General features: G+C 36.4%; 2 protein-coding genes across 2 annotated transcripts; both read left to right on the forward strand.

Moving 5' to 3' along the window:
* Nucleotides 1–309: 309 nt before the first annotated feature.
* Nucleotides 310–6,988, forward strand: micos10 (mitochondrial contact site and cristae organizing system subunit 10). Its single transcript, XM_056449987.1, has 4 exons — nucleotides 310–467; nucleotides 885–932; nucleotides 2,086–2,195; nucleotides 6,829–6,988. Exons 1-4 carry the CDS (start codon nucleotides 404–406, stop codon nucleotides 6,835–6,837), a joined length of 231 nt encoding a protein of 76 aa, XP_056305962.1. The 5' UTR covers nucleotides 310–403; the 3' UTR covers nucleotides 6,838–6,988.
* A 7,657-nt stretch (nucleotides 6,989–14,645) lies between these two features.
* Nucleotides 14,646–23,578, forward strand: htr6 (5-hydroxytryptamine (serotonin) receptor 6). The gene is made up of 3 exons (XM_056449586.1): nucleotides 14,646–15,617; nucleotides 17,991–18,125; nucleotides 23,118–23,578. The coding sequence occupies exons 1-3, from the start codon at nucleotides 14,646–14,648 to the stop codon at nucleotides 23,475–23,477; spliced, it is 1,467 nt and encodes a 488-aa protein (XP_056305561.1). The 3' UTR covers nucleotides 23,478–23,578.
* Nucleotides 23,579–23,839: the final 261 nt, after the last annotated feature.

Here is a 23,839-nt window from a genome sequence, read left to right on the forward strand (position 1 = left end):
ATACAATACAATTTATTGGTTAATTTAATAAACAATAAGAATATAATTACTCAGTTTACATTACTGTGAGAGTTTGGGTATGGGTAAATGTTAATACAATACGATTTAATGGGTAATTTAATAAATAATATGAATATAATTACTGATTTACATTATTGTGAGGGATGGGTTAGGGGTAGACGTTAATAAAATACAATTAATGGATAATTTAATAAACAATGGATATCGTTCTGCCGCAGCTGTATCCCTTCTAGAAGCAGTTTTTTTTTTTAACTTGGATTATTTCTCCGCCTGTCCAGCGAGTGGCGCCCTCATCATTCTCCACTGTCGGAGAAGGAAAGTATGACAGCGAACAGCCTTCAAACCAAAGTCATCCGCACTACTCCACTTCTCTGCTGTCATCATGTCTGAGAAAGAGCTCGGCCAGAAATGGGATCGTTGTCTCGCAGACTGCGCTATTAAAGTCGGTAAGACATCATATGATTCAATAAAGCGCTTTAAACACGGTCTCGTCCGTGTAGGGCACTCAGGTCAGCGATAAGACGCTCACTCGCTGGATTTACCTCAAAACCTAGTCAACTCCCTACCTAGACGGCATGTATGGGGCATTACGTGTGTAATTATGAAGAAGGATTGTTTTGAGAGAAATTATGTTGTGTTATATTAAATGAGGTTACGATAATTAACGTTAGCACTAACCTACAATAGGACGGACCGCCTACTATTTACGCTAGTCTAGATGGTATGTCAGCTTTACTATGGATATATGTTTGGGGTTTTGTTTGCAATGTTTTTCTTTTAAGTGGTTCTTAAAGCATTTTAATTACCAACATACAGGTGTTATGGATTATTTTGTAGTGTAATAAGCTGTTTTTCTCCTGCAGGTACTGGTCTGGGTCTAGGAATTGTGTTCTCTGTTGTATTCTTCAAGCGTAAGTATACAGCATAGTACATGCTAGGTGAAACTACTGTAGGGCTGCACGATATCGGAAAAAACTGACATGGCTATAGTTTGTTTGTCAGCGATATTGGTTGTAATATGAATATAATTTCACAAGATGACTTTGGGGGAGGGGGGGTCTTATTTTTACATTGATTGGGATAGTTTGGGGAAGAGTGTATCTGTATAAAGTATACAAAGTTATAAAATATTGATATATTTCGTCATAAGCAGTGATGAAACAATAGAACAAAGATAATAAAATAAACAGCGTGTTATGGTTTTAACAGTATTGAGGTACAGAAATTAAATAGTAAAATAATACAGTCTAGTCTTTATTGTATAAATAAGCAAATATTTGTTAATGTGACAAACTATATAAATTATTGTGTCCAAATTGTTTAAATTCACTTGAAATCACTTGAAATCCTGCGACGTGACAATTAAGGATGTAATGATTCACCTGACTCACGATTCCATACGATTCACTATACTAATCTCACGATTTAGTCATGATTTTTAAACAAAATGATTTGAAACAAATTTAAGGAAGGTGAAGAGCTAAAGGTAAAGGGTTAGTTCACCCAAAAAATGAAAATACTGTTATTAAACATTCACCCTAATATGTTTCAATCCCCTGAGACCTTCATTTGTCTTCAGAACACAAATGAAGATATTTTAGAAGAAATCCTGGAGCACTCTCATGCTCCATAGACAGGAACAAAGACGTTCAAAGCAAACACATGATGATCAAACAGCTGTGATCATACGAAGCTCCAAGAACACTTATGCACCAAAAAGTGACTTTGTTTGCCAAATGTTTTTGGTTGACAATGTTTTGGTTCCTTTTCTTGACTTTGAATATCTCAGGAATGTTGCTCTATATCTAAACATCTTATAATTTGTGTTCTGAAGATGAACAAAAGACTCTGGATTAAAACAATATTAGGTTGAGTAATTAATAACAGAATTTAAATTTTTGGGTGAACTAACCCTTTGTTTATTGACACTCGGAAAGTGTAGTTTTTTTTTTTAAGAATTGTTTTGCTGAATAAATTCACCTACATAATCTACGACCAGAGTAAATTAACAGCTAACTTTAATTTTGGGTCAATAATCTCCTAACGTGAAGGTCTGTTTTGCAGGCCGGACGTCGCCCATTGCACTTGGGACAGGGATGGGGCTTGGCATGGCTTATTCCAACTGCCAGAATGACTTGAGATCACATTATCAGCTGCACAGAAGCGTTGCTAAGGTATGAGTTTTTTACTTAGACGACTAGTGTTGTCATAAACAAATCTTACGTTCAAGTTCAAGACTAGAAAATGAAAAGTCTGAGATGTTGGGCTTATTCATAAAAACATGCCTCAAATGTGAATTCATAAGATGAAATATTATTAGTGTCCCAAATGACACTTGTAAACTCAACCATGGAGTTTAATTTGTCTCATCCCAAATATAAAACTCAATTTTTACTAACCTGAAATTCAAGCCATTTCCAAGTCCACAATTAACAGTTGCCAAATAGTGAAATAAACTCCCAAACTAGCTAATAGACCCTTTTAACAAAATGGTAATGATGTGTTTAAGTAGTCATAAGCACTGCAAATCCTTGAAAGGTTTTTTATATTCTGATATAAAAAGAAAAACTATGTACATTTTATAAAGATACTATCATCTTTGCAGCAATTTACAGAAAAACTAGTTAACATTTTCTGCTGCTACAAGCTGTTTCTAATAGAGCTTCTATGTGTGAATATGACATTGTTTACTTCCCTCTTCTGGCTGCTGTTATAAATCTTATTTATATTTCTCCTTTTTTTCCTGAAAGTTGTAAAAACACTATGGTGGAGTTTTTCTTTTGCTATCTGAAGAAATGGGAATGCAAAAAATGTGGTGCTCTCTATTCACTGCTCTCTACGGCCCCTTTTACACTAATACGTTTTAGTTTGAAAATGCATAACTTGTGTTACGGTTATGCCTTCGTCCACACTACCCTGTTTCGTTTGAAAACGCTGATGCTCAGTGTGAGTTTGGATGGGGAGGAAACGGAGACAACTAAAAACAGAGGCGGGATCTGATTTGCATTTACATTTAGTCATTTAGCAGATGCTTTTAGCGACTTACAAATGAGGACAAGGAAGCAATTTACACAACTATAAGAGCAGCAGTGAACAAGTGCTATAGACAAGTTTCAGGTGTGTAAAGTCTAAGAAGCAAAGCATTAGTAATGTTTTTTTTTTGAGAGAGAGAGTACAGTTAGTGGTATAGCCAGAGAGGCAGTTACAGATTAGGAAGGAAAGTGGAGAGTAAATAGTTGAGTTTTTAGTTGTTTCTTGAAGACAGCAAGTGACTCTGCTGTTCTGATGCAGTTAGGGAGTTCAATCCACCAACAGGGCAGATTGAATGCGAGAGTTTGGGAAAGTGAAATTTGGGGCTTTTTCTCAATATTAAGTGCACAAAGTCCAGTCTTTCATCCTCTGCTTGTAAGTTCAGACTTCGCAAGTTTAACATGGGAAACTAACTCCAGAGGACACGTTGGGTAAATCCTCAAAGGGAACAGTGGGCTTTATAACCTCATTCACATCACCTTGGCTGTGTTGTTTCAACCATAAAATGAAAACATATTATAAAGAACTGCCTATTTTCAGTTTGATATTAACAACTTAACAGACACCAAAAATGCTGAGGCATCGTGTTGCTGCATATTTATATGACCGTCATCTTCACTGTATTCATATTTATAACAAAACGGAGCCAATAACATAACTGCCTTCCTTCATTTTCACTAAAAAATATGAAACCTTTTGGAGAATATCAGTTTTAATAATCAATAATGGCCATCAATAATACAATAAATTTATACAATATAGGAAACAAAGGCAAGCAATCAGTCATGTGCAGAATCAGTGTACGTGGTTACATTAATATATTAACTTATCTTTGCGCTCAGCCGAAACACATTAACTGAGAACAAGTAATAGATTTAAAAGACAGAAGAGTCGTTAAATAGAGACAAGATCAAGTACATTTCTAAATGTCTAATCATCTTGTCTCATCCCGCCCCTTTTCCCGGTGCTTGTTTTACCCTGGGGGACTTTATTTTTTACATTTAGTTTTATTATCCCACTTATTACACAGCATATATGTTTCTCACATGGGTTTATCATATCATATGCTAAAATAATAATGTGATCTAGGTTATTTTAGCGGCTTATAAAGATTGTTGAGCTTAAATGTTTTAAAATCTTCAATATTGTGTAAAACAACTAGCATTCTGACATGACTATTACAGCGATAATTAAAATGAAGTCCTCTGATTTATTGTTAAACGTCATCAATAAATATTACAGAGACTGCTTGATGTATGCATGTCATTATGTGAATGCGATAGGCTTTTGGGCAGTATACAAATTTTGATACCGTCAAACATCCCTATTTTACCTCAGTATCCGGTATTACCGTGCATAATAAAAAAATTCTGATGTAAGGCTCAGACAGCGTCACCACTGTTGGCTTGTGCCCAAATCATTCCGAAACTGAATACCGTATATGCGAGCTTAGGTTCACGGTCACCTGTTTGTCTTGTTCATATTAGAGATCTACGCGGGACGCTCTCTCTCTCTCATTCACACATACACACACACACACAGCACCAAGCGACGCACAGAATCACTCTCTCTCTCATTCACATTCACACACACACACACACACACACACACACACACACACACACACACACACACACACACACATAAACAGCATCCACACACGTGCGCGTGCTTGCTCACTCACTCGGGAGGGATATTGTTAGACCGCGTGCCCACTCCCGTTCATAACACCAGTTACCGACCGCTCCCGCGCTTTATTCTGAAATTTATTTACGTATTTACCACATCTCCCTTCTCATTCGGTCGAAACCGGAAATACAGCCAAACTGCAGAGGTTGTGTTTTTTTTCGAGACCAGGTCACTTGGTGCGCGACTCGCCATCTTACTTCACCTCTCTCTCTCTCCTCTACACTGTCCCGTGATGACAATCCCACATACGCATTTTTAGACATTAAATAAAGAATATTTAATACTTGTCTCCTATACAAGTGCATTGTTTTTATGACGGTATAACGGTATTGAAACTGACACCGCTGCTATTTTTAGATCCCGCGGTAGACCATATTACCGCCCAAGCCTAGAATATGATGTACATGAACGTTTTAAATATTATTAACAAGTTAATAAATGCTGTGCAAAACATATTGGTCATTGTTAATGTATAAAAACAAAATTAAATCATTTAATTTAAGCAATCTAAATGGCAGGGGTGCTCCGACAGTATTATCAATCAATTAATCAATTCCTTGTCATGGTGATCGGCTTATATCAAGCACCAGTTTTGATGTTGTAAGCTTTATAATGCATTAAACACATTTTCCTTCTCTAAGTATGATGCTTGAGTGGAGATCTTGCATCACCTAAGAGTATAAATAAAGGATGTTGCATATAATCACTTAAAATTCTCTTATAATCATTTAGTGTGGCCATGTCCTGCATTTCGTTGCCTTGTACTTGTATATGTGTGATGACAATAAATTGAATCTAATCTAATCTAAAATGTCATGGTCAGAAGCAGCTTTACAGGAAAAATTAAAAATAAAACAGATGAAATAATTGGGGAAAAAAATTAAAGTCTAACAAAGCAATTTGGAAACATCACATATGATGGAAGAAGAATTCAACATGTCTCAACGAAGTTTGAAGCACATATTTGATGCATAAGAAGTTCAAATGCACACCTGTCAATCCATTACTACTAAATTAAAAGGAAGTAGGTCCATAAACTACTGTTTATTATAATAAGTTATATTATTAAATATTCAAGTTATTTTTTTTTCTTCACATTTCCAGCCAGGTTGTAATGAACTTGCTATATTGTTGAAAACACAGAACTTTCAGTTCTGATATGTAAAAATATTTCAGTTCTTATGTTATTTGCTTGTAAACTCATAAACAAACAATAGGGTATATGCTGAAGCATGCTAATAGGACTTTTAATTTGCCAGTAACCTGGGTTAAGCGCTTCCGGTCAACTGTTTGCCATTGCAAAATCGGTGCGTTTAAGGTCTGTTTTCTTTAAAAATCAGCGATCTCCACTGGCTAAGTGATACAGTATCTGATATAAAGTGGGTCTCAAATTGTACAAGAAGCAGTGCAGTAAATTAAAATTTTCCCCGCCATGTCTTTATAATATGAGCATTTATTTTACCCCAGTATATTCAATGGAGCTTCTGCGCTAGCCTGCCGATTCTGACGGGTGCGAGTAAACGACTTTTTGTCTCGTTTTACACTTGAGCAACTAAATGAATGCCAAAGTCTGTTTAACTGGTTGTATTTTAATTACATTACAGCATCTATGCTGTAAAAGGAACTGTATAAAATGGGAAGAAACCTCACAATAACAGGTCACCAGAAGTTTATCAGTATGGGAAACACACTATCTCAGCATATACTCTATTGTGATCGGTTCATGAAATCAGCCAGATTACCGAGTACCAATAAAATTGGTCATGAAATGATTATTGTCCGATATCGATCTCTGGCCGATCAACCGGAGCATCCCTAATAAATGGTTTTAGTTATTGACAATGAATAATCTGTATTGTTTTCAGTTGCTATAATATTTTTATGAAGCAAAATTATATTTCCTTTGCATATAATATTCTGTTCATGTTGTATTTGTTCATGTAAAGGTATTTTTCTTTAGTTTGATCATATTAATATGTGAAGTTTGCATGCTTTGTTTGATTTCTCCTCTTCAAGGACGTAAAGTTTGCATTTAAATACCAGCTGCAGTTTTAAATCCTGACCGCAGTCTTGTCTTTTCTCTTTCAGGAGCAGTAAAGTCAGCTCAGTCATGGATCTGCCTTGCTTTATTTTTTTTTTTGAAGCCTGACACAGTCAGACTGGTTGTCTGTGGCTCTCAATAATATCCATGTTCATGTACAGGACACACTGTTTATTTAATAAAATGTGGAGATTTGACGTTTGCAAAGGATGATTTGAATGTGTTTTATTTTTTATTTATATTAAAAAAACAGCCCTACAATCATATGCATTCCTTCTACTATAAGCTTTACTGATAGCAGGTCACATCTGGCTTTCAAACCTGGAGCAGATGAGTTTTGGAGAACATGCCAAACTAGTGCCCTTACTATGCTTAAAGCAAACCGTGTGCACTAAACCTGCAGTGTTGGCATGGTGACAGCTCTCCAGGAGTGAAGTAAAGCATCACTTTTGTGTGTATTTCTCTACAATGATGGAAGTAAAATATCAAAATAAGTTCCAGTGCACAACCTTGTACAAGAGTAAGGCTTTAGAGAATTGTTGCAGGCATGTTGACTATAAATACTAAATGTATCTCTTGCTTTTGTCAAAGGTAACTGCACAAGAGCTTGTTTCTCTTTCCAGCGTTCCTTTATTTTCTGGGAATAAACTGAACTTCTAAAACCGTTTGATTCTTGTTTAATTAATGATGATGGTCGCATTAACAACAATATGCAGTACTAGTATATAACTATTAAAATCTAACTGTTAATTGGTTAAAGTTATCACAGGGTGTCCGCGAGGTCTTAAAGCAGTGTTCTCTATCAGTGACTGACAATTCAGAGGGCCATTTTAACATACAAGCACAAAAAAAAAGTGGAACCTGATGCAATTGATGCACTCAGACATTCTTCCCGGGATTATCAAAGCTCCTTCTTTTTGTTTCTTGTACATATTGAAGTTTAAATTGCTGTAAAAATACTACAATTTATTATATTATTATTATACAATTAATTATTATTATTATTATGTCCCAATCAATTGTTGCTTAACCAAAAGTTTAACAGATGGCATAAGACAGCAGAATGCAGCTTGAGTAACTTTATTGACTTTACAGGCAATTATTCTCTCAATATCTTCCTTTTTTGTAAAACTACAACAAAGAGGGGAAAGGTATGTGTGTATATATATATATATATATATATATATATATATATATATATATATATATATATATATATATATATATATATATATATATATATATATATATATATATATATATATATATTCACATTTACTTTACCATGTTAAATTCAGCAGTAAAATCTTACTAATGCACATTTTTTATGCAATTCTTTCTCATTAAGAAAAATATTTCTTAATGAGACCATTTGAATCAAATATTAGCAAAATGATCATATTTGTTACACCACCAGCATAACATGTAAGACATGAAGTGTTTGTACAACAAAATACAAGTGGTATAAAACTGATTATAATCAAATGACCCTTGAATATTTACAAAAATATAGCTTTACTTAAAATAGAGCACTTGCAGACATATTTTGACGTTTAAATCTGCATGTCGGCACCGTGCAGAGACTTTCCAAGGGGCATGTGCTGAAAAAAAATTGAAAAATTGGGGGACGATCGCTAAATGAAAAACATTTTTGACGTCACTTGCGGGCCGGAAGGAGAAGGGGAGGCCGCAAATGGCCTGCGGGCCGGGAGTTTGAAACCCTTGTCTTAAAGTGTTACATTTCAAAAACAAAATTTCAGGCCTTAAAAAGTCATGAATTCACTATATTGCCACTAAGTAGGGCAATATCAAAGCCCTACTTAGTGATGATTTTCTTTTTTTATGTATAATTTACAACTTTAAATAGTTTATTAAGCAAAAGAACGTTTTTAATATTATTATTATGGATTTAAACAGGCTAGTAAACACCATATGGTAAACACGAATAGCATACATAGCTAGGCTAAGTATAAAATGACCATAAAAATCAGTTCCAGGGGGAAATTGTGCTTTAAAAGTTAATTTTTAACCTCATACTTTACTTTGAGCATTATGCTAACACTAATATTGGCTAGTATTATTTACATACTTACGTAGGCTATATACAATTTGATACCGTTAACTTTGTTGTCTGCCTTTAGCATTGTTTTTTATTTTATGTTTTATGTTTAATTATTTTAGTACATCAAATTTTAACTAAATTAAACTGAAAAACATAATGAATAAATACTTTAACTGCAACAGTTTAATAAGGTTTAACATTACCTGTGTGCGTCGTCGTTTTTCAGTTTCCCATCTTCGTTTGGTCCTGGATCCGTTTGGAAATGCTGACTACACGGAGATTTGTCCAACCTTTTCCACAACCTTTTCCACAGAAAATCTCTTTCCATTCTAACTCAGGAGAACAATACAGACATACAGTACACCATTATGTGGGAACATAAAAAACTTTTACTAAGTAATTACGAATAGATGCTGTATTTGACTGCGGCCTTGAACGGCAACAAGCCCAGTGCATTATGGGTGTAGAATAAAAGCAACACCAAGGCCTTTTTTCCCCTCCAGCGTTTTGTTAAGGTAACAAGAGAGATTTTTCACAAATCACCTTGCTACAGCACAGACAGCAAAGCTTAATTAAAAACCAACTTTAACAAATCCTTTCACTTTTATAATAGTTTAATATCTAAAACGAATTATGTAAAATAATCACTCAGTCAGCAAATCACCTCGGCAGAAAAGCATTTGAAACATAATTGAAAATGTTTTTGCTTCATAGTCTCGCACATTTCCATAAGCTATTTGGTTGATGTTAATTGCTTGCCTCAATTAACCCTGAATAATGATTGGCTGTGAATGTGCATAAAGTGGCATTAAAAGCTGGATGCTCAGACACGCTTTATGGCCAGCAGCGGCAGAGTGCGCATCCCGCAGCCGCCCTGAAGTGGACGATACAGGGATTAGGAGGAACAGCAAAGACGCCAACACGGTTACCTCGTCTAGTGCACTCGTCCGCTCACTTTTACTCAATTACAGCCACGCAATTACAGACTAAAGAGTGTTGAGCTCATAAAAATGCATAGAAAGCTAACACAGATCCACTTTAGCGGGAAATACTAAAACCGAGATGTTTTTTTTCTTCTTATTTCACTCATCTAAAAATATCTACACTGTTAAAAAAATGCTTTTTCGGTAATGTTAGTTTATGTAAATACATGCTTCAGTGAATCAAATGTATTTATTTAATTGCATCTTATTTATTAATAAAATGAATTTAAAGTTTTAAGTGTTTTTGTGGGACAGGCTATTTCTGACCTGATTAACTATTTTGGCTTACTTTAGGTCAAAATATGCATCTAATTTGACTCAATTTTAGGCTACATTTAGAAACAAACACCTATTTTATGAGAAATCAGTCTTGGGAACTCTTACGTGTCTACAGTGCTCTAAATCTGCCGGTTTCAGACTTGTGAATGACTTTTTTTCTGCATAGATTAGCGATTATGCATGCACAATGGTATGAACCATAATAGGGGTGGTTAAATGGATATCTATTATTTTAATTATTAACATTATTATTTAAAATACAGTTAAAAGTGAATTTTTTCTCAGATTGAAAGGGCTGAACCCCTATACATCTTGTTTTGACGTCCTTCGGGGGGATCAAGCCTTAATTAAGGGGGTCAATCCCCCCCAAACCCCACTGTAATTTGCACACTGAAAACATCCATACACATACACTATGACCAATTTAGTTTATTCAATTCACCTATGGACTGTGGGGGAAACTGGAGCAAACCTATGCCAACACGGGGAGAACATGCAAACAGAAATGCCAACTGACCCAGCTGGGACTCGAACCGGCAGCCTTCTTGCTGTGAGGCAACAGTGCAAACCACCAAGACACCGTGTTGCCGCTTGTTCAAATTACTTATTTAAAATTAGCTGGAAAAAACTATTCTTAAGGGTTTTTTGGGAACAACTTAATTGTTTTGTGTTCAATCCACTTAAATATGTTATGTTAACTTAATCAATTTGTGTTGGGATGACAAATGAATTGTGTGGAACCCAATTTTTTTTACAGTGTATTAAGCTAATTTAATAATTTCTACAAATTTAAGTGGATTGGACATAAAAAAATTAAGTTGTCCCAAAAAACAAACCTAAAATTGTGTTGTTTTAACTCATTTTAAATAAGTAGTTTGGTCTTGCTCTTGTAATCTCAATTACAGACACACTTTTTCTGAATAAATAGTGTTGAGCTCATAAAAATGCATAGAAAGCAAACAGAATCTTAATGGGAAGTACTAAAACGGAGATGAGTTTCTATGGAACAAAATCAATGCCAAAAGTATTGAATTAAAAAGCTTGTTGAATAGCACAAACTGAAAAAAATAATACACCGTATTAACAAGTTCTTGCATTTTAATGACTTGAATTGCAGGGTTTGTATTTTTAGGTCCTGAAATTTAACATAGCTGTTTATTTAAGCTGTGAATAGTTCAACTAAAAATATTTCAAACATGTTTTCGTACTTATAAATTCAATAATTCATTTTCAATTTCCAGGATTCACTTACAAAATATTCAATACCCTTTAAAAATACGATGTATAATATTCAAAAGGTAATTTTCAGTTCAAATATTCGCTTCCATAAATTCCCAGGAGTGAGGTTTACGCGATCACCAACTGGCTTCTGTTACATAAGGGCAAATATAAATGACCAAAAGATCATTTACTTATTTTACTCATACTCATTTTATTACTTATAATGTCCAAGACACTGATATTAATATTAAATGCTACTTTTGTGCCTTTATTAGCTTTTTTCTCATCTATTTACTGGGTAAAAAATCTTAAATTATTCCATCTCCACCTGCTGGTGGAAAAGCAGCTGGCGATCTTCAATCTGCAATCTACTGCTTTTCCTGCAGTTCCCGGATGTAATGTTGAATTTTAACAGTCGAATTTGAGCCACTGAATTTATGGAAGCGAATATTTGAACTGAAATAAAAATGAACTGAAAATTACCTTTTGAATATTATACATCGTATTTTTAAAGGGTATTGAATATTTTTTAAGTGAATCCTGGAAATTGAAAATGAATTATTGAATTTATAAGTACGAAAACATGTTTGAAATATTTTTAGTTGAACTATTCACAGCTTAAATAAACAGCTATGTTAAATTTCAGGACCTAAAAATACAAACCCTGAAATTTAAGTCATTAAAATGCAAGAACTTGTTAATACGGTGTATTATTTTTTTCAGTTTGTGCTATTCAACAAGCTTTTTAATTCAATACTTTTGGCATTGATTTTGTTCCATAAGTTTCTTTCTAAACATCTAAAAATATCTACACTGTAAAAATAGTTTAAAAATACACAGTTCCTTTATGTTGTCCCTACAAATCTAAAAGGGTTGAACATAAAACAATTAAGTTATCCCCCAAAAAGGAAGAATTGTGTTGTTTCAACTCATTTTAAATAAGTAGTTTGGTCTTGCTCTTCACTGTAAAAAAATGAAGGGTTCCACACAACTCATTTATGTTGTTCCAACACAAATCGATTTAGTTAACCTAATTGTCTGTACAAATTTAAGTTGATTGAACATAAAACAATTAAGTTGTCCCAAAAAAATCTTAAGAATTGCGTTGTTTTAAATAAGTAGTTTGAATAAACAGCAAAAATAATAGTTTGAGTGTTGTAACTCTCAATTACAGGCACACCATTTCTGAATAAAGAATGTGGAGCTCATCAAAATGCAGAGAAAGCAAATAGAAATCCACCTTAAAAGTATAAATCGAGATTTTTTATCTTAATTCACTCATCTAAAAATATCTATATTGTAAAAAATGGAGTGTTCCGCACAATTCCTTCATGTTGTCCCAACACAAATCTATTAAGTTAGCTTAATAGTTTCTACAAATTTAAGTGGATTGAACATAAAACCAAAAAAAAGTGAAAATTGTGTTGTTTCAACTCATTTTAAATAAGTAGTTTGGTCTTGCTCTTGTAACTCTCAATTACAGTCACACAATTTGAGCTTATGAAAATACACAGAAAGCAAATACAAATCCACCTTAATAAGTAGTACTAAAACTGAAATAATGTTTTTTTAAACACTCATCTAAACATATCTATAAGGTAGTCTTGCTCTTGTAACTCTCAATTACAGTCACACAATTATTGAATAAAGAATGTTAAACTCATAACGCAAACATAAGTCTACCTTAATGGGAAGTGGGTAGTAAAATATATATGTAATAAAAAGAAAAGATAAATTTATGTGGTTTGAAGTGTTGTTTGAGAAAATATAAGGGGTCACTAACTTTATCAATTCTTTCACAGTTGTTTATTTTGACTTTTTACTGAACTTTATTGTAAAAATGTACACTAATATACACTAATATAATATGGCCCAAAATCTTTAATGTTGTTGGACACTTAGCTTTATGCATAATATTGGTTTCTCCATGACTTGTCAGACATTTTAAGTTCCAAAAAAGTTACAGTGCTCAGCATATACAAGTACATCCCTCACAAATCTATCCTTTAAATTCATATTTTTAATAGGAAGCTCTACAATATTATATTTGTGCATATACATTAGTTTAGTCAGTACTGAAGCCAAATCTGGAGCTTATCTAACAAAATAACTTACAATAACACTCCAAAAACTAGAACACCCAAATTTATACGTTACAGAAAAATATTAAATAAAACTTTGTTTAAAAAAGAGGAAAAAAAATCAAGAGAAACGAAATAAATTGAAAAATGTCATTGAAATTTTGTAGATTGTAATTTTTTTGCAGTATTTTGCTTGAATTTAGTTTCAATTTCTAAATATGTTTGGTGACTAAAATATTATTTTAATAAATATATCTGTTTAATAAATCTGTTTTGTATAAATGCACCAAAATACATTTCCTATATTCCCTGAGAAATGGAGAAAAATATTAATTTTCAAAATGGGCTGTACTCTATGCTGAGCACTTTATATATGTAACAAATTCTGAGACAAAAACTAAACATGTGCACATCATGCACTTCACAGGGAGCTTCAGTCTTATTATCTTGAATGGGGTCCTTCAACTAATTAAAGTTTCACAAGGAATTATAGCCATATATAGAAGTATATAGCCATTTCCTAAAACAGCTTCTTGTAAAATTAGGCCTGAGGTGATTATTAATGATTTTCTTTTTAATTGATAAGAGTTGTAACTTATTAAACTATCCTTGAGAACTATGCTATGGTTTAAAAATATATAACACAGCAGTTTTATAATAAGAGGTCCACAGTAGACAATGTTTAACCACTATTGACAATACTAATTATATTCAGTTTTATCATGTGTGACAGTGAAACTGCAATGTACTGTCAACAACCCAGGTACCCAAGTTTTTGTTTTTAATTCACTCATCTAAAAATATCTGCACGGAAGTCTTGCTCTCGTAACACACTCTCTCTCTCTGTTTCAAACACACACACACACTCTCTCTCGTACCGAAGCCCGGCTCTCAGCCGCCCTCCCCCAAAGAGTGTCATCATGACACGTAGCTTTGAAATACTCCGACAGGCACAGAATTGCTCACACTGGTGCAAGGCATTGAAGAAGCCAGATTATTGACAAGGAGATGTGTAATTGTGTGCTGCTCATCTCACGCTAACAAATGGAGTGATGGCAGCAGCAGAATATCCCTGCACTGATGCGCGCAGATGGAGTGAAATCTCCAACATTGGCAGGAAAAAGATGGAAAGGACTCCTACTACAAACAGGACATCTTGATCTTTCAAGCCACAGATTTCACAGAGGTGGAAAACTATTTCTCTCTTTCTCTCTCGATGAACTTAAAAAGAAAGCTGGATGTGTGTTCGCTTAGAGGAAGTGCGCACGGTCCTATTCAACTCTCCGATGATGAGTGGCTCACCACCAATCCCTCGAGTAGAAGCGGCATCGGATCTCTGGAAAATTCACAGGAGCTTCAATGACAGCAGTACTATCTCTGATGGCTGGAGCATCGGTGGCAGCGGTCCTTGGCTTCTGGCTGTCATGCTTTCGCTCATAATTCTGGTGACAGCTTGCGGGAACATTTTGCTGATTGCACTGGTGTTTGCGCATCGGTCCCTGCGCTGTACCTCCAACTGCTTCCTGGTGTCCCTCTTCCTGTCAGACTTGATGGTGGCACTGGTGGTGATGCCTCCCGCTATGCTTAATGTGCTGTGCGGTACCTGGGTGCTGGCACCCGGATTCTGCCCTGTCTGGCTTTGCTTTGATGTGATGTGCTGTAGCGCTTCCATCCTCAACTTGTGCGTGATCAGTCTGGACCGCTACCTCCTCATTATTTCCCCGTTGCGATACAAACAGCACATGACCCCACCGCGTGCTTTGTTGTTGGTGGGCGGTGCTTGGGGATTGGCAGCGCTCACTTCCTTCCTGCCCATCAAGATGGACTGGCATAGCTTGGGTCGCATGCAGGAACTTACGGAGGAAGATCCTGGTAATGCAACACGGTTGAATTCCTTCTACCCATCATCATACTTCCAGCTTTCCACGTCTGGGATGCCATCGATGCAGTGCCGTCTGCGGGTGACTCTCCCATTCGCCCTTGTGGCGACCTTTCTCACTTTCTTTTTGCCCTCTACCGCCATCTGTTTCACCTACTGCCGGATTCTGTTGGCGGCCAGAAGACAAGCACGACAGGTGGAGGCTCTTACTCATCCTGCTTACCCACAACACTCTCTCGGGGAACCATCCCGTCCTCCGTCTCCCGGTCATGTCGTTCAGGATGGAGATGACTACAGTCATCAGGAGCCACCCGGGCTGCGACATGCTCCGGTGAGAAGATTGCTGAGAAATTTGATTGAGATCAACTTGGCAAGAAGTTACTAGGTGCAAATTTAGGTGGAATTTTTAAAGTCAGCATGAAATGGAAGATGGTCATTTTCCCCTATAACATGACTTACATCTTATTGAAATGGTCCAGAAAAAAGACAGAATGGGTCACTTTATTTTGATGGTCCGTGTGTTGAATTTAAGTTACATTGCATCTACGTGCCAACTAATTCTCATTAGATTATAAGTAGACTGTTAGGTTGGGGTTACGGTTAGTGTAAGTTGACATGGACTTACAAAGTTTCTTATAGTCAGTTAAACGTCTGTTGAAGAAACAGTATCAGCAGATATTAAGCACACAGTCTACTAATGCTCAAATGGACCATCAAAATAAAGTGTTACCACAAAATGTAGTGCGGTGCATGATTTGGTCATTTGGGAACCAATTGGATCGTTGGAAGAAGGGTTTGGCTAACAAATCCCAGCAAGCATTTTTTTGTTTTTAAAAGATGTCTAATAGATGTCTATTACACATCTAAACATAGTCCTCTTGGCTAAAACAAGGCTAAAATTGGGCTGTCAGTGAAAATCTAATAGACGTCTAAGAATAGCCCAAAACTAGACTAGTCATCAAATACACAGAAATGACTGACTACACAAATAAACTCTGTTTAATCTGTGTATTTAATGACTAGTCTAATTTTAGGCTATTCTTAGATGTCTATTAGATTTTCACTGACAGCCCAAGTTTAGCCTTGTTTTAGCCAAGCTGTCTATGTTTAGATGTCTATTAGACATTTGTTAAACACAAAATTGTTTGCTGGGATTGGGGAAGGTTGTCGAATGGACGCCCTAAAGCAAGGGTTCCCAAAATCAGTCCAGGCGGAATGGTGTCCTGCATAGTTTAGCTCCAAAATCCTTCAACACACCTGCCTGCAAGTTTCTAGTATACCTAGAAAGAGCTTGATCAGCTGGTTCAGGTGTGTCTAATTGGGGTTGGAACTAAACTCTGCAGGACAATGGCCCTCAAAGACAGAGTTTGAGCATCCCTGTCCTAAAGGATTGAAAACCCCGCCCATAAGGCATTTCATACCAACTTTAAATATTTGAAAAAATTCCACCTTTAGTGCATAACTCTTTTAGTCTGTTGTTCATTCATAAACACACCACTTAAAGCAGCGGGGTCCAAACTCAATCCTGGAGGGCCGGTGTCCTGCATAGTTTAGCTCCAACATCCTTCAACACACATGCCTGGAAGTTTTTAGTATACCTAGAAAGGTCTTGATTAGCTGGTTCAGGTGTGTCTAGTTAGGGTTGGAAAGAAACTCTGCAGGACAACGGCCCTCCAGGACCAAGTTTGGGCACCCCTGCACCCAAGGCATTTCATGTGACCAGAAGTGAAGAGGGGGAGGGAAGGTTATGGTATGTCATAAAAGATTAGACATTACGAGGGGAAATTAGATTTCAATTGTTTGGAAAAATTCCACTTTTAGTACATGACTGTTTTAGCCTGTTGTTCATTCACATACCCACCACAAACTACTTCAAAGTTTAGTTTCAACCCCAATCAGACTCACCTAGGCTAGCTAATCAAGCTCTTACATGGTTTTCTAGAAACATTCGTGCAGGAGTTTTGAAGCAAGTTGGAGCTCAAATCTGCAAGACACCGGCCCTCCAGGACCGAGTTTGGGCAAAAACTGAATCCTGACATGACAAAAACTGAATATTCTGCCATCATTTACCAATCCTTTACTTGCTCAAAACTGTTTGACTTTCTTTCTCCTGTTGGACAGAAAAGAAGATATTTTTTAAAGAAGAATGTTGAAAATCTGTAATCATTAGAATTTGTTTGGTTACCAGGTTTTCGGCTTTCTTTAAAATATCTTCTTTAGTGTTCAACAGAATAAGGAAACTCATAAAAAGTTTGCAACCACTTGATAGAGAGTAAATAGAGAGGAAATCTTCATTTTTGGGGGGTGAACTATCTCTTCAAGCAAAGTGAAGGCTGTGCGATTACTGGCACATTGCTGCATGTAGAGAATTGTGTAGAGAATTTCTTGCACCTTAACAAACACAAAAGGGAAAGGTGAAAGAGATGTGGTGGAAAAGGGAAAAAATTCAATTTTAAAGACCAGAAAAGAAAGTAATGATAGAAAAGATGAAGGTGTCAGAGTGCAATAAGGCACTTGAAGATGAGGAAGGATGCAATAGAAGGGTAGAACCATTTAAGAGAATAGCAAAGACCTTGTCACTTTCGAGAGCTTTCATCTGATAGAGGGAGAGACATAAACTATTACCCCAGGCCAAGGTAACATTACTACCCATCTCACAGCAGGCAGAAAACTGGATGAATATATTCTTCTCCTTTTTTCTCAGCTGTCAGTGAACAGCGAGCGCAGGCTGGCGCACAGGCAAAGAAAGAGAGCTCTGAAAGCCAGTCTCACCCTAGGAGTGCTGCTGGGACTCTTCTTCAGTGCCTGGCTTCCCTTTTTTATCACCAACATGGCACAGGTCAGTCCACAAAACACACTAAATATCTGTATACACTATAATCTGGAATTTCATTTTCTTACTTGGAGTTTTTGTCTTGTTTGTAGTCCAAATATCTAAGAATTCTTGAATCAAGAAGCATTTACTTGACAAGAATTGTGTTTTCAGAAATATTAAGTCAAAAATAGAAAATTAAAGTTTGTAGACATACTGAAATGTCATCAGTGCAGATTGGCAGTCTGAGTTAAATGAACCCAACTTTAAGACTGTAGGATAGTCTGGCGCAAAGTTATGAGGTCACAAAGTTTGGTCCAATGTTAAGTCAATGGGACTTTTCCGGGTCAGTCACCTAAAGGAAAAGATGGAAAAGATATAGCAATCCAAATCAGACCAGTTTGGATGGGAGGATTGGAGCAAGTTTTGTGGTTGTAGTATGAACGTTCTAGGAGGAGATGCATGTAGAAATTAGTCTCAGAAAGAGAAGAAGACAGAAGAATAACACGTTTATGTAGTATAACAGTATTTTGGCTCTCAAGCCATCATAATTAAGTTGCAAACAAGCAAAATAATCTGCCAATGGGGTAAACAAAATAATCTGCCAATGGGGTAAACAAAATAATCTGCCAATGGGGTAAGTAAAATAATCTGCCAATGGGGTAAACAAAATAATCTGCCAATAGGGCAAGCAAAATAATCTGCCAATGGGGTAAACAAAATAATCTGCCAATGGGGTAAACACAATAATCTGCCCATGGGGTAAACACAATAATCTGCCAATAGGGCAAGCAAAATAATCTGCCCATGGGGTAAACAAAATAATTTTCCAATGGGGTAAACAAAATAATCTGCCAATGGGGTAAGCAAAATAATCTGCCAATGGGGTAAACAAAATAATCTGCCAATGGGGTAAGTAAAATAATCTGCCAATGGGGTAAGCAAAATAATCTGCCAATGGGGTAAACAAAAAAATCTGCCAATGGGGTAAACAAAATAATCTGCCAATGGGGTAAACAAAATAATCTGCCAATGGGGTAAACAAAATAATCTGCCAATGGGGTAAACAAAATAATCTGCCAATAGGGCAAGCAAAATAATCTGCCAATAGGGTAAACAAAATAATCTGTCAATGGGGAAAGTAAAATAATCTGCCAATGAGGTAAGCAAAATAATCTGCCCGTGGGGTAAACAACATAATCTGCCAATGGGTTAAACAAAATAATCTGCCAATGGGGTAAACACAATAATCTGCCAATGGGGTAAACAAAATAATCTGCCAATGGGGTAAACACAATATTCTGCCAATGGGGTAAACACAATAATCTGCCAATGGGGTAAACAAAATAATCTGCCAATGGGGTAAGTAAAATAATCTGCCAATGGGGTAAGCAAAATAATCTGCCAATGGGGTAAACAAAATAATCTGCCAATGGGGTAAACAAAATAATCTGCCAATGGGGTAAGCAAAATAATCTGCTAATGGGGTAAACAAAATAATTTGCCAATGGGGTAAACAAAATAATCTGCCCATGGGGTAAACAACATAATCTGCCAATGGGGTAAACAAAATAATCTGCCAATGGGGTAAACAAAATAATCTGCCAATGGGGTAAACAAAATAATCTGCCAATAGGGCAAGCAAAATAATCTGCCAATAGGGTAAACAAAATAATCTGTCAATGGGGAAAGTAAAATAATCTGCCAATGGGGTAAGCAAAATAATCTGCCAATACGGTAAGCAAAAAAATCTGCCAACGAGGTAAACAAAATAATCTGCCCGTGGGGTAAACAACATAATCTGCCAACGAGGTAAACAAAATAATCTGCCCGTGGGGTAAACAACATAATCTGCCAATGGGTTAAACAAAATAATCTGCCAATGGGGTAAACACAATAATCTGCCAATGGGGTAAACAAAATAATCTGCCAATGGGGTAAACACAATAATCTGCCAATGGGGTAAACACAATAATCTGCCAATGGGGTAAACAAAATAATCTGCCAATGGGGTAAGTAAAATAATCTGCCAATGGGGTAAGCAAAATAATCTGCCAATGGGGTAAACAAAATAATCTGCCAATGGGGTAAACAAAATAATCTGCCAATGGGGTAAGCAAAATAATCTGCTAATGGGGTAAACAAAATAATTTGCCAATGGGGTAAACAAAATAATCTGCCCATGGGGTAAACAAAATAATCTGCCAATGGGGTAAACAAAATAATCTGCCAATGGGGTAAACAAAATAATCTGCCAATAGGGCAAGCAAAATAATCTGCCAATAGGGTAAACAAAATAATCTGTCAATGGGGAAAGTAAAATAATCTGCCAATGGGGTAAGCAAAATAATCTGCCAATACGGTAAGCAAAAAAATCTGCCAACGAGGTAAACAAAATAATCTGCCCGTGGGGTAAACAACATAATCTGCCAATGGGGTAAGTAAAATAATCTGCCCATGGGGTAAACAACATAATCTGCCAATGGGTTAAACAAAATAATCTGCCAATGGGGTAAACTAAATAATCTGCCAATGGGGCAAGCAAAATAATCTGCCAATAGGGTAAACAAAATAATCTGCTAATGGGGAAAGTAAAATAATCTGCCAATGGGGTAAGCAAAATAATCTGCCAATACGGTAAGCAAAAAAATCTGCCAACGAGGTAAACAAAATAATCTGCCCGTGGGGTAAACAACATAATCTGCCAATGGGGTAAACAAAATAATCTGCCAATGGGGTAAACAAAATAATCTGCTAATGAGGTAAACAAAATAATCTGCCAATAAGTCAAGCAAAATAATCTGCCAATGGGGTAAACAAAATAATCTGCCAATGGGGTAAACAAAATAATCTGCTAATGAGGTAAACAAAATAATCTGCCAATAAGTCAAGCAAAATAATCTGCCAATGGGGTAAACAAAATAATCTGCCAATAGGGCAAGCAAAATAATCTGCCAATAGGGTAAACAAAATAATCTGTCAATGGGGAAAGTAAAATAATCTGCCAATGGGGTAAGCAAAATAATCTGCCAACGAGGTAAACAAAATAATCTGCCCGTGGGGTAAACAACATAATCTGCCAATGGGGTAAACAACATAATCTGCCAATGGGTTAAACAAAATAGTCTGCCAATGGGGTAAACTAAATAATCTGCCAATGGGGCAAGCAAAATAATCTGCCAATAGGGTAAACAAAATAATCTGCTAATGGGGAAAGTAAAATAATCTGCCAATGGGGTAAACAAAATAATCTGCCAATGGGGTAAACAACATAATCTGCCAATGGGGTAAACAACATAATCTGCCAATGGGGTAAACAACATAATCTGCCAATGGGATAAACAAAATAATCTGCCAATGGGGTAAACAAAATAATCTGCCAATGGGGTAAACAAAATAATCTGCCAATGGGGTAAGCAAAATAATCTGCCAATGGGGTAAACAAAATAATCTGCCAATGGGGTAAACAAAATAATCTGCCAATGGGGTAAGCAAAATATTTTAGATTTTTTTTATAAACCTAATATTTTAGGTTTGAAATAGGGCTGTGTAGTATGGGCAAAAAGAAACCTACAGTATCATGATTTTCTTCAACAATATTTTTTAATCACGATTTTGTCACAGACAGACCGAATCTGTGTTTACAGTGTGAATCTGAAACATATTTCAAAAGAAAAACCATTAGATCTTTATCAAAGACCTGTAGCATGTCTCCAAAACAGACATAAAATAAAATGAACAAACTATCTTTAGAAAAGACCTATGGTAAAACAAATGTGTGTGTGTGCGCGAGCACATGCGCCGTCAAATTATAACTATAAACTATAAATAATAGACCTTTTTGTGACACTGCCGTTAAATAGGCCGTTCACATATTGCGTCTTTTGCGCACACATCTCTAATGGAGGCGAGTGGATTGCATGCACATATTAAGAGCACGCATGCGTATTCCAGGTGCCCCAGCTGAAAACATCTCCTTTAAGACAAACTTTAAAAGGAACTTTTCAGAATGCCGCACCGCGAGTCACATAACAAGAACTGACTGATCAGCTTTATACTTTGTATGGAATATACACCTTTGGTTACCTCAGACAAACACAAGACACCCGAACACCTTTTTAATTTTTTTCATACATAAAACTTGTATCAGAGCTGCAGCAATGTTTTTTTAGGTTGTCATCCTCTGAGAAAATGGTTGATGGTCATTGAGCAATGACAAAGAAGCGACCGCAAAGCCTGTTGAAAATGCTGAAGGAATTGACGCACTCATGCTTTCCACGCACTTTTAGACACAATCTATGACTGACCTACAAATGACCTGGCTATTCAGTCTCCTGTTCTCACTCTATTTAGGCGCGCTGCGTTATGATTGGTTGCAATACCATACTGCTGGAAAATTGTGCTGTAGGGCGATTTAGAAATCGCGCATGTCCAAATGGCGATTTCGATATGATTTCAATTAATCGCACAGCCCTAGTTTAAAATAAGAATATTTTACTTACCCCACTGGCAGATAATTTAGCTTATTTTAAAGGGGATTTTGTACTTGTCTTGAAAATTGATTTAAGAATTTTAGATAACAGGACAAGTGACAAAATCTCTAAAGTAAGAAAAGCATTTTTTAGCAATGACTCAACCAAGATCAAGATAAACCTTGGCCTCAACAAGCATGCAACAAAAAAGACGGCGAACTTAATTTCAACACCACAACTTGACAATAAAAGAAGCTTCTCATTTAATTCAGTGATGATTCCTTGTCCTGCTCTCAAGCTTTAAATGATCCCGTCCCCCATCTGTGTCCCTCACTTTGCTCAGATTTCAAGCTTCTGGGCAAGCCTGTCTCTAGCCCTCCTTCACACACAATATGGTGTGTGAATAGCACTCCATCTCCGTCTCCTACTCTCACTTTCTATATTCGCGGTCTCTCATGAACTAGACATCTTTGACCTTTTCCACCACTCCGCTATTGAGTCTCTGTATTGACGTTGTGCTCTAAGACCTTTTCTTCTGTGCATTCAGGCGGTGTGTGAGTGCGTACCACCTTCCTTCTTCGATGCCATCACCTGGTTGGGTTACTGTAACAGCACCATGAACCCAATTATTTACCCGATGTTCATGAGGGATTTCAAGAGGGCTTTGGCAAGGCTTCTACCCTGCTGCTCTTCATCTCAAGCACCACGTAGGCCTTCGCTGCCACTTTCTCTTTCTCTACGCAACTCAGGGGAGCCACAACTACCCAGCGAACCCCCCTCGCTCGTGTCTGATCCGCCTCAACTACCTGCAACGGCAACAGATGCAGTTAACCTTCTGGATGCAGAACACGCTGGGATCGACCTGCCGCTGTTGTTACCCAACCAGGTCGATACTTTGGACGATTGATACGTGGATTGAAATCACAAATACTGTGGACGGAAAGATGTGTGACTTTTGTTATTATCAGGGTTCCTGATCAGGTCATAGAATTTCTGGAATATGATGTCATTTTGAGAAGGTCTATTCCAGACATTCCAGATGTTTTTGATTAAAGTTATGGAATATCAGGGATTTTAGTCTGTCATTTAAGATGTTGCCTAACATTGATCAAGATTGAGGGGCCATTCACATATCATGTCTTTTGCGCATACAAGTTTGTTATTTCCAATGGAGGCACCCGGCTAGTTTACCCAGCTAGTCAGCTTTTCAGATTGCCGCAAGTGCACTGTGAGTCATGTGACTAGAACTAACCAATCAGCTTCACACGT

Source organism: Danio aesculapii, chromosome 23, assembly GCF_903798145.1.
Source record: "Danio aesculapii chromosome 23, fDanAes4.1, whole genome shotgun sequence".
NCBI lineage: Eukaryota > Metazoa > Chordata > Actinopteri > Cypriniformes > Danionidae > Danio > Danio aesculapii.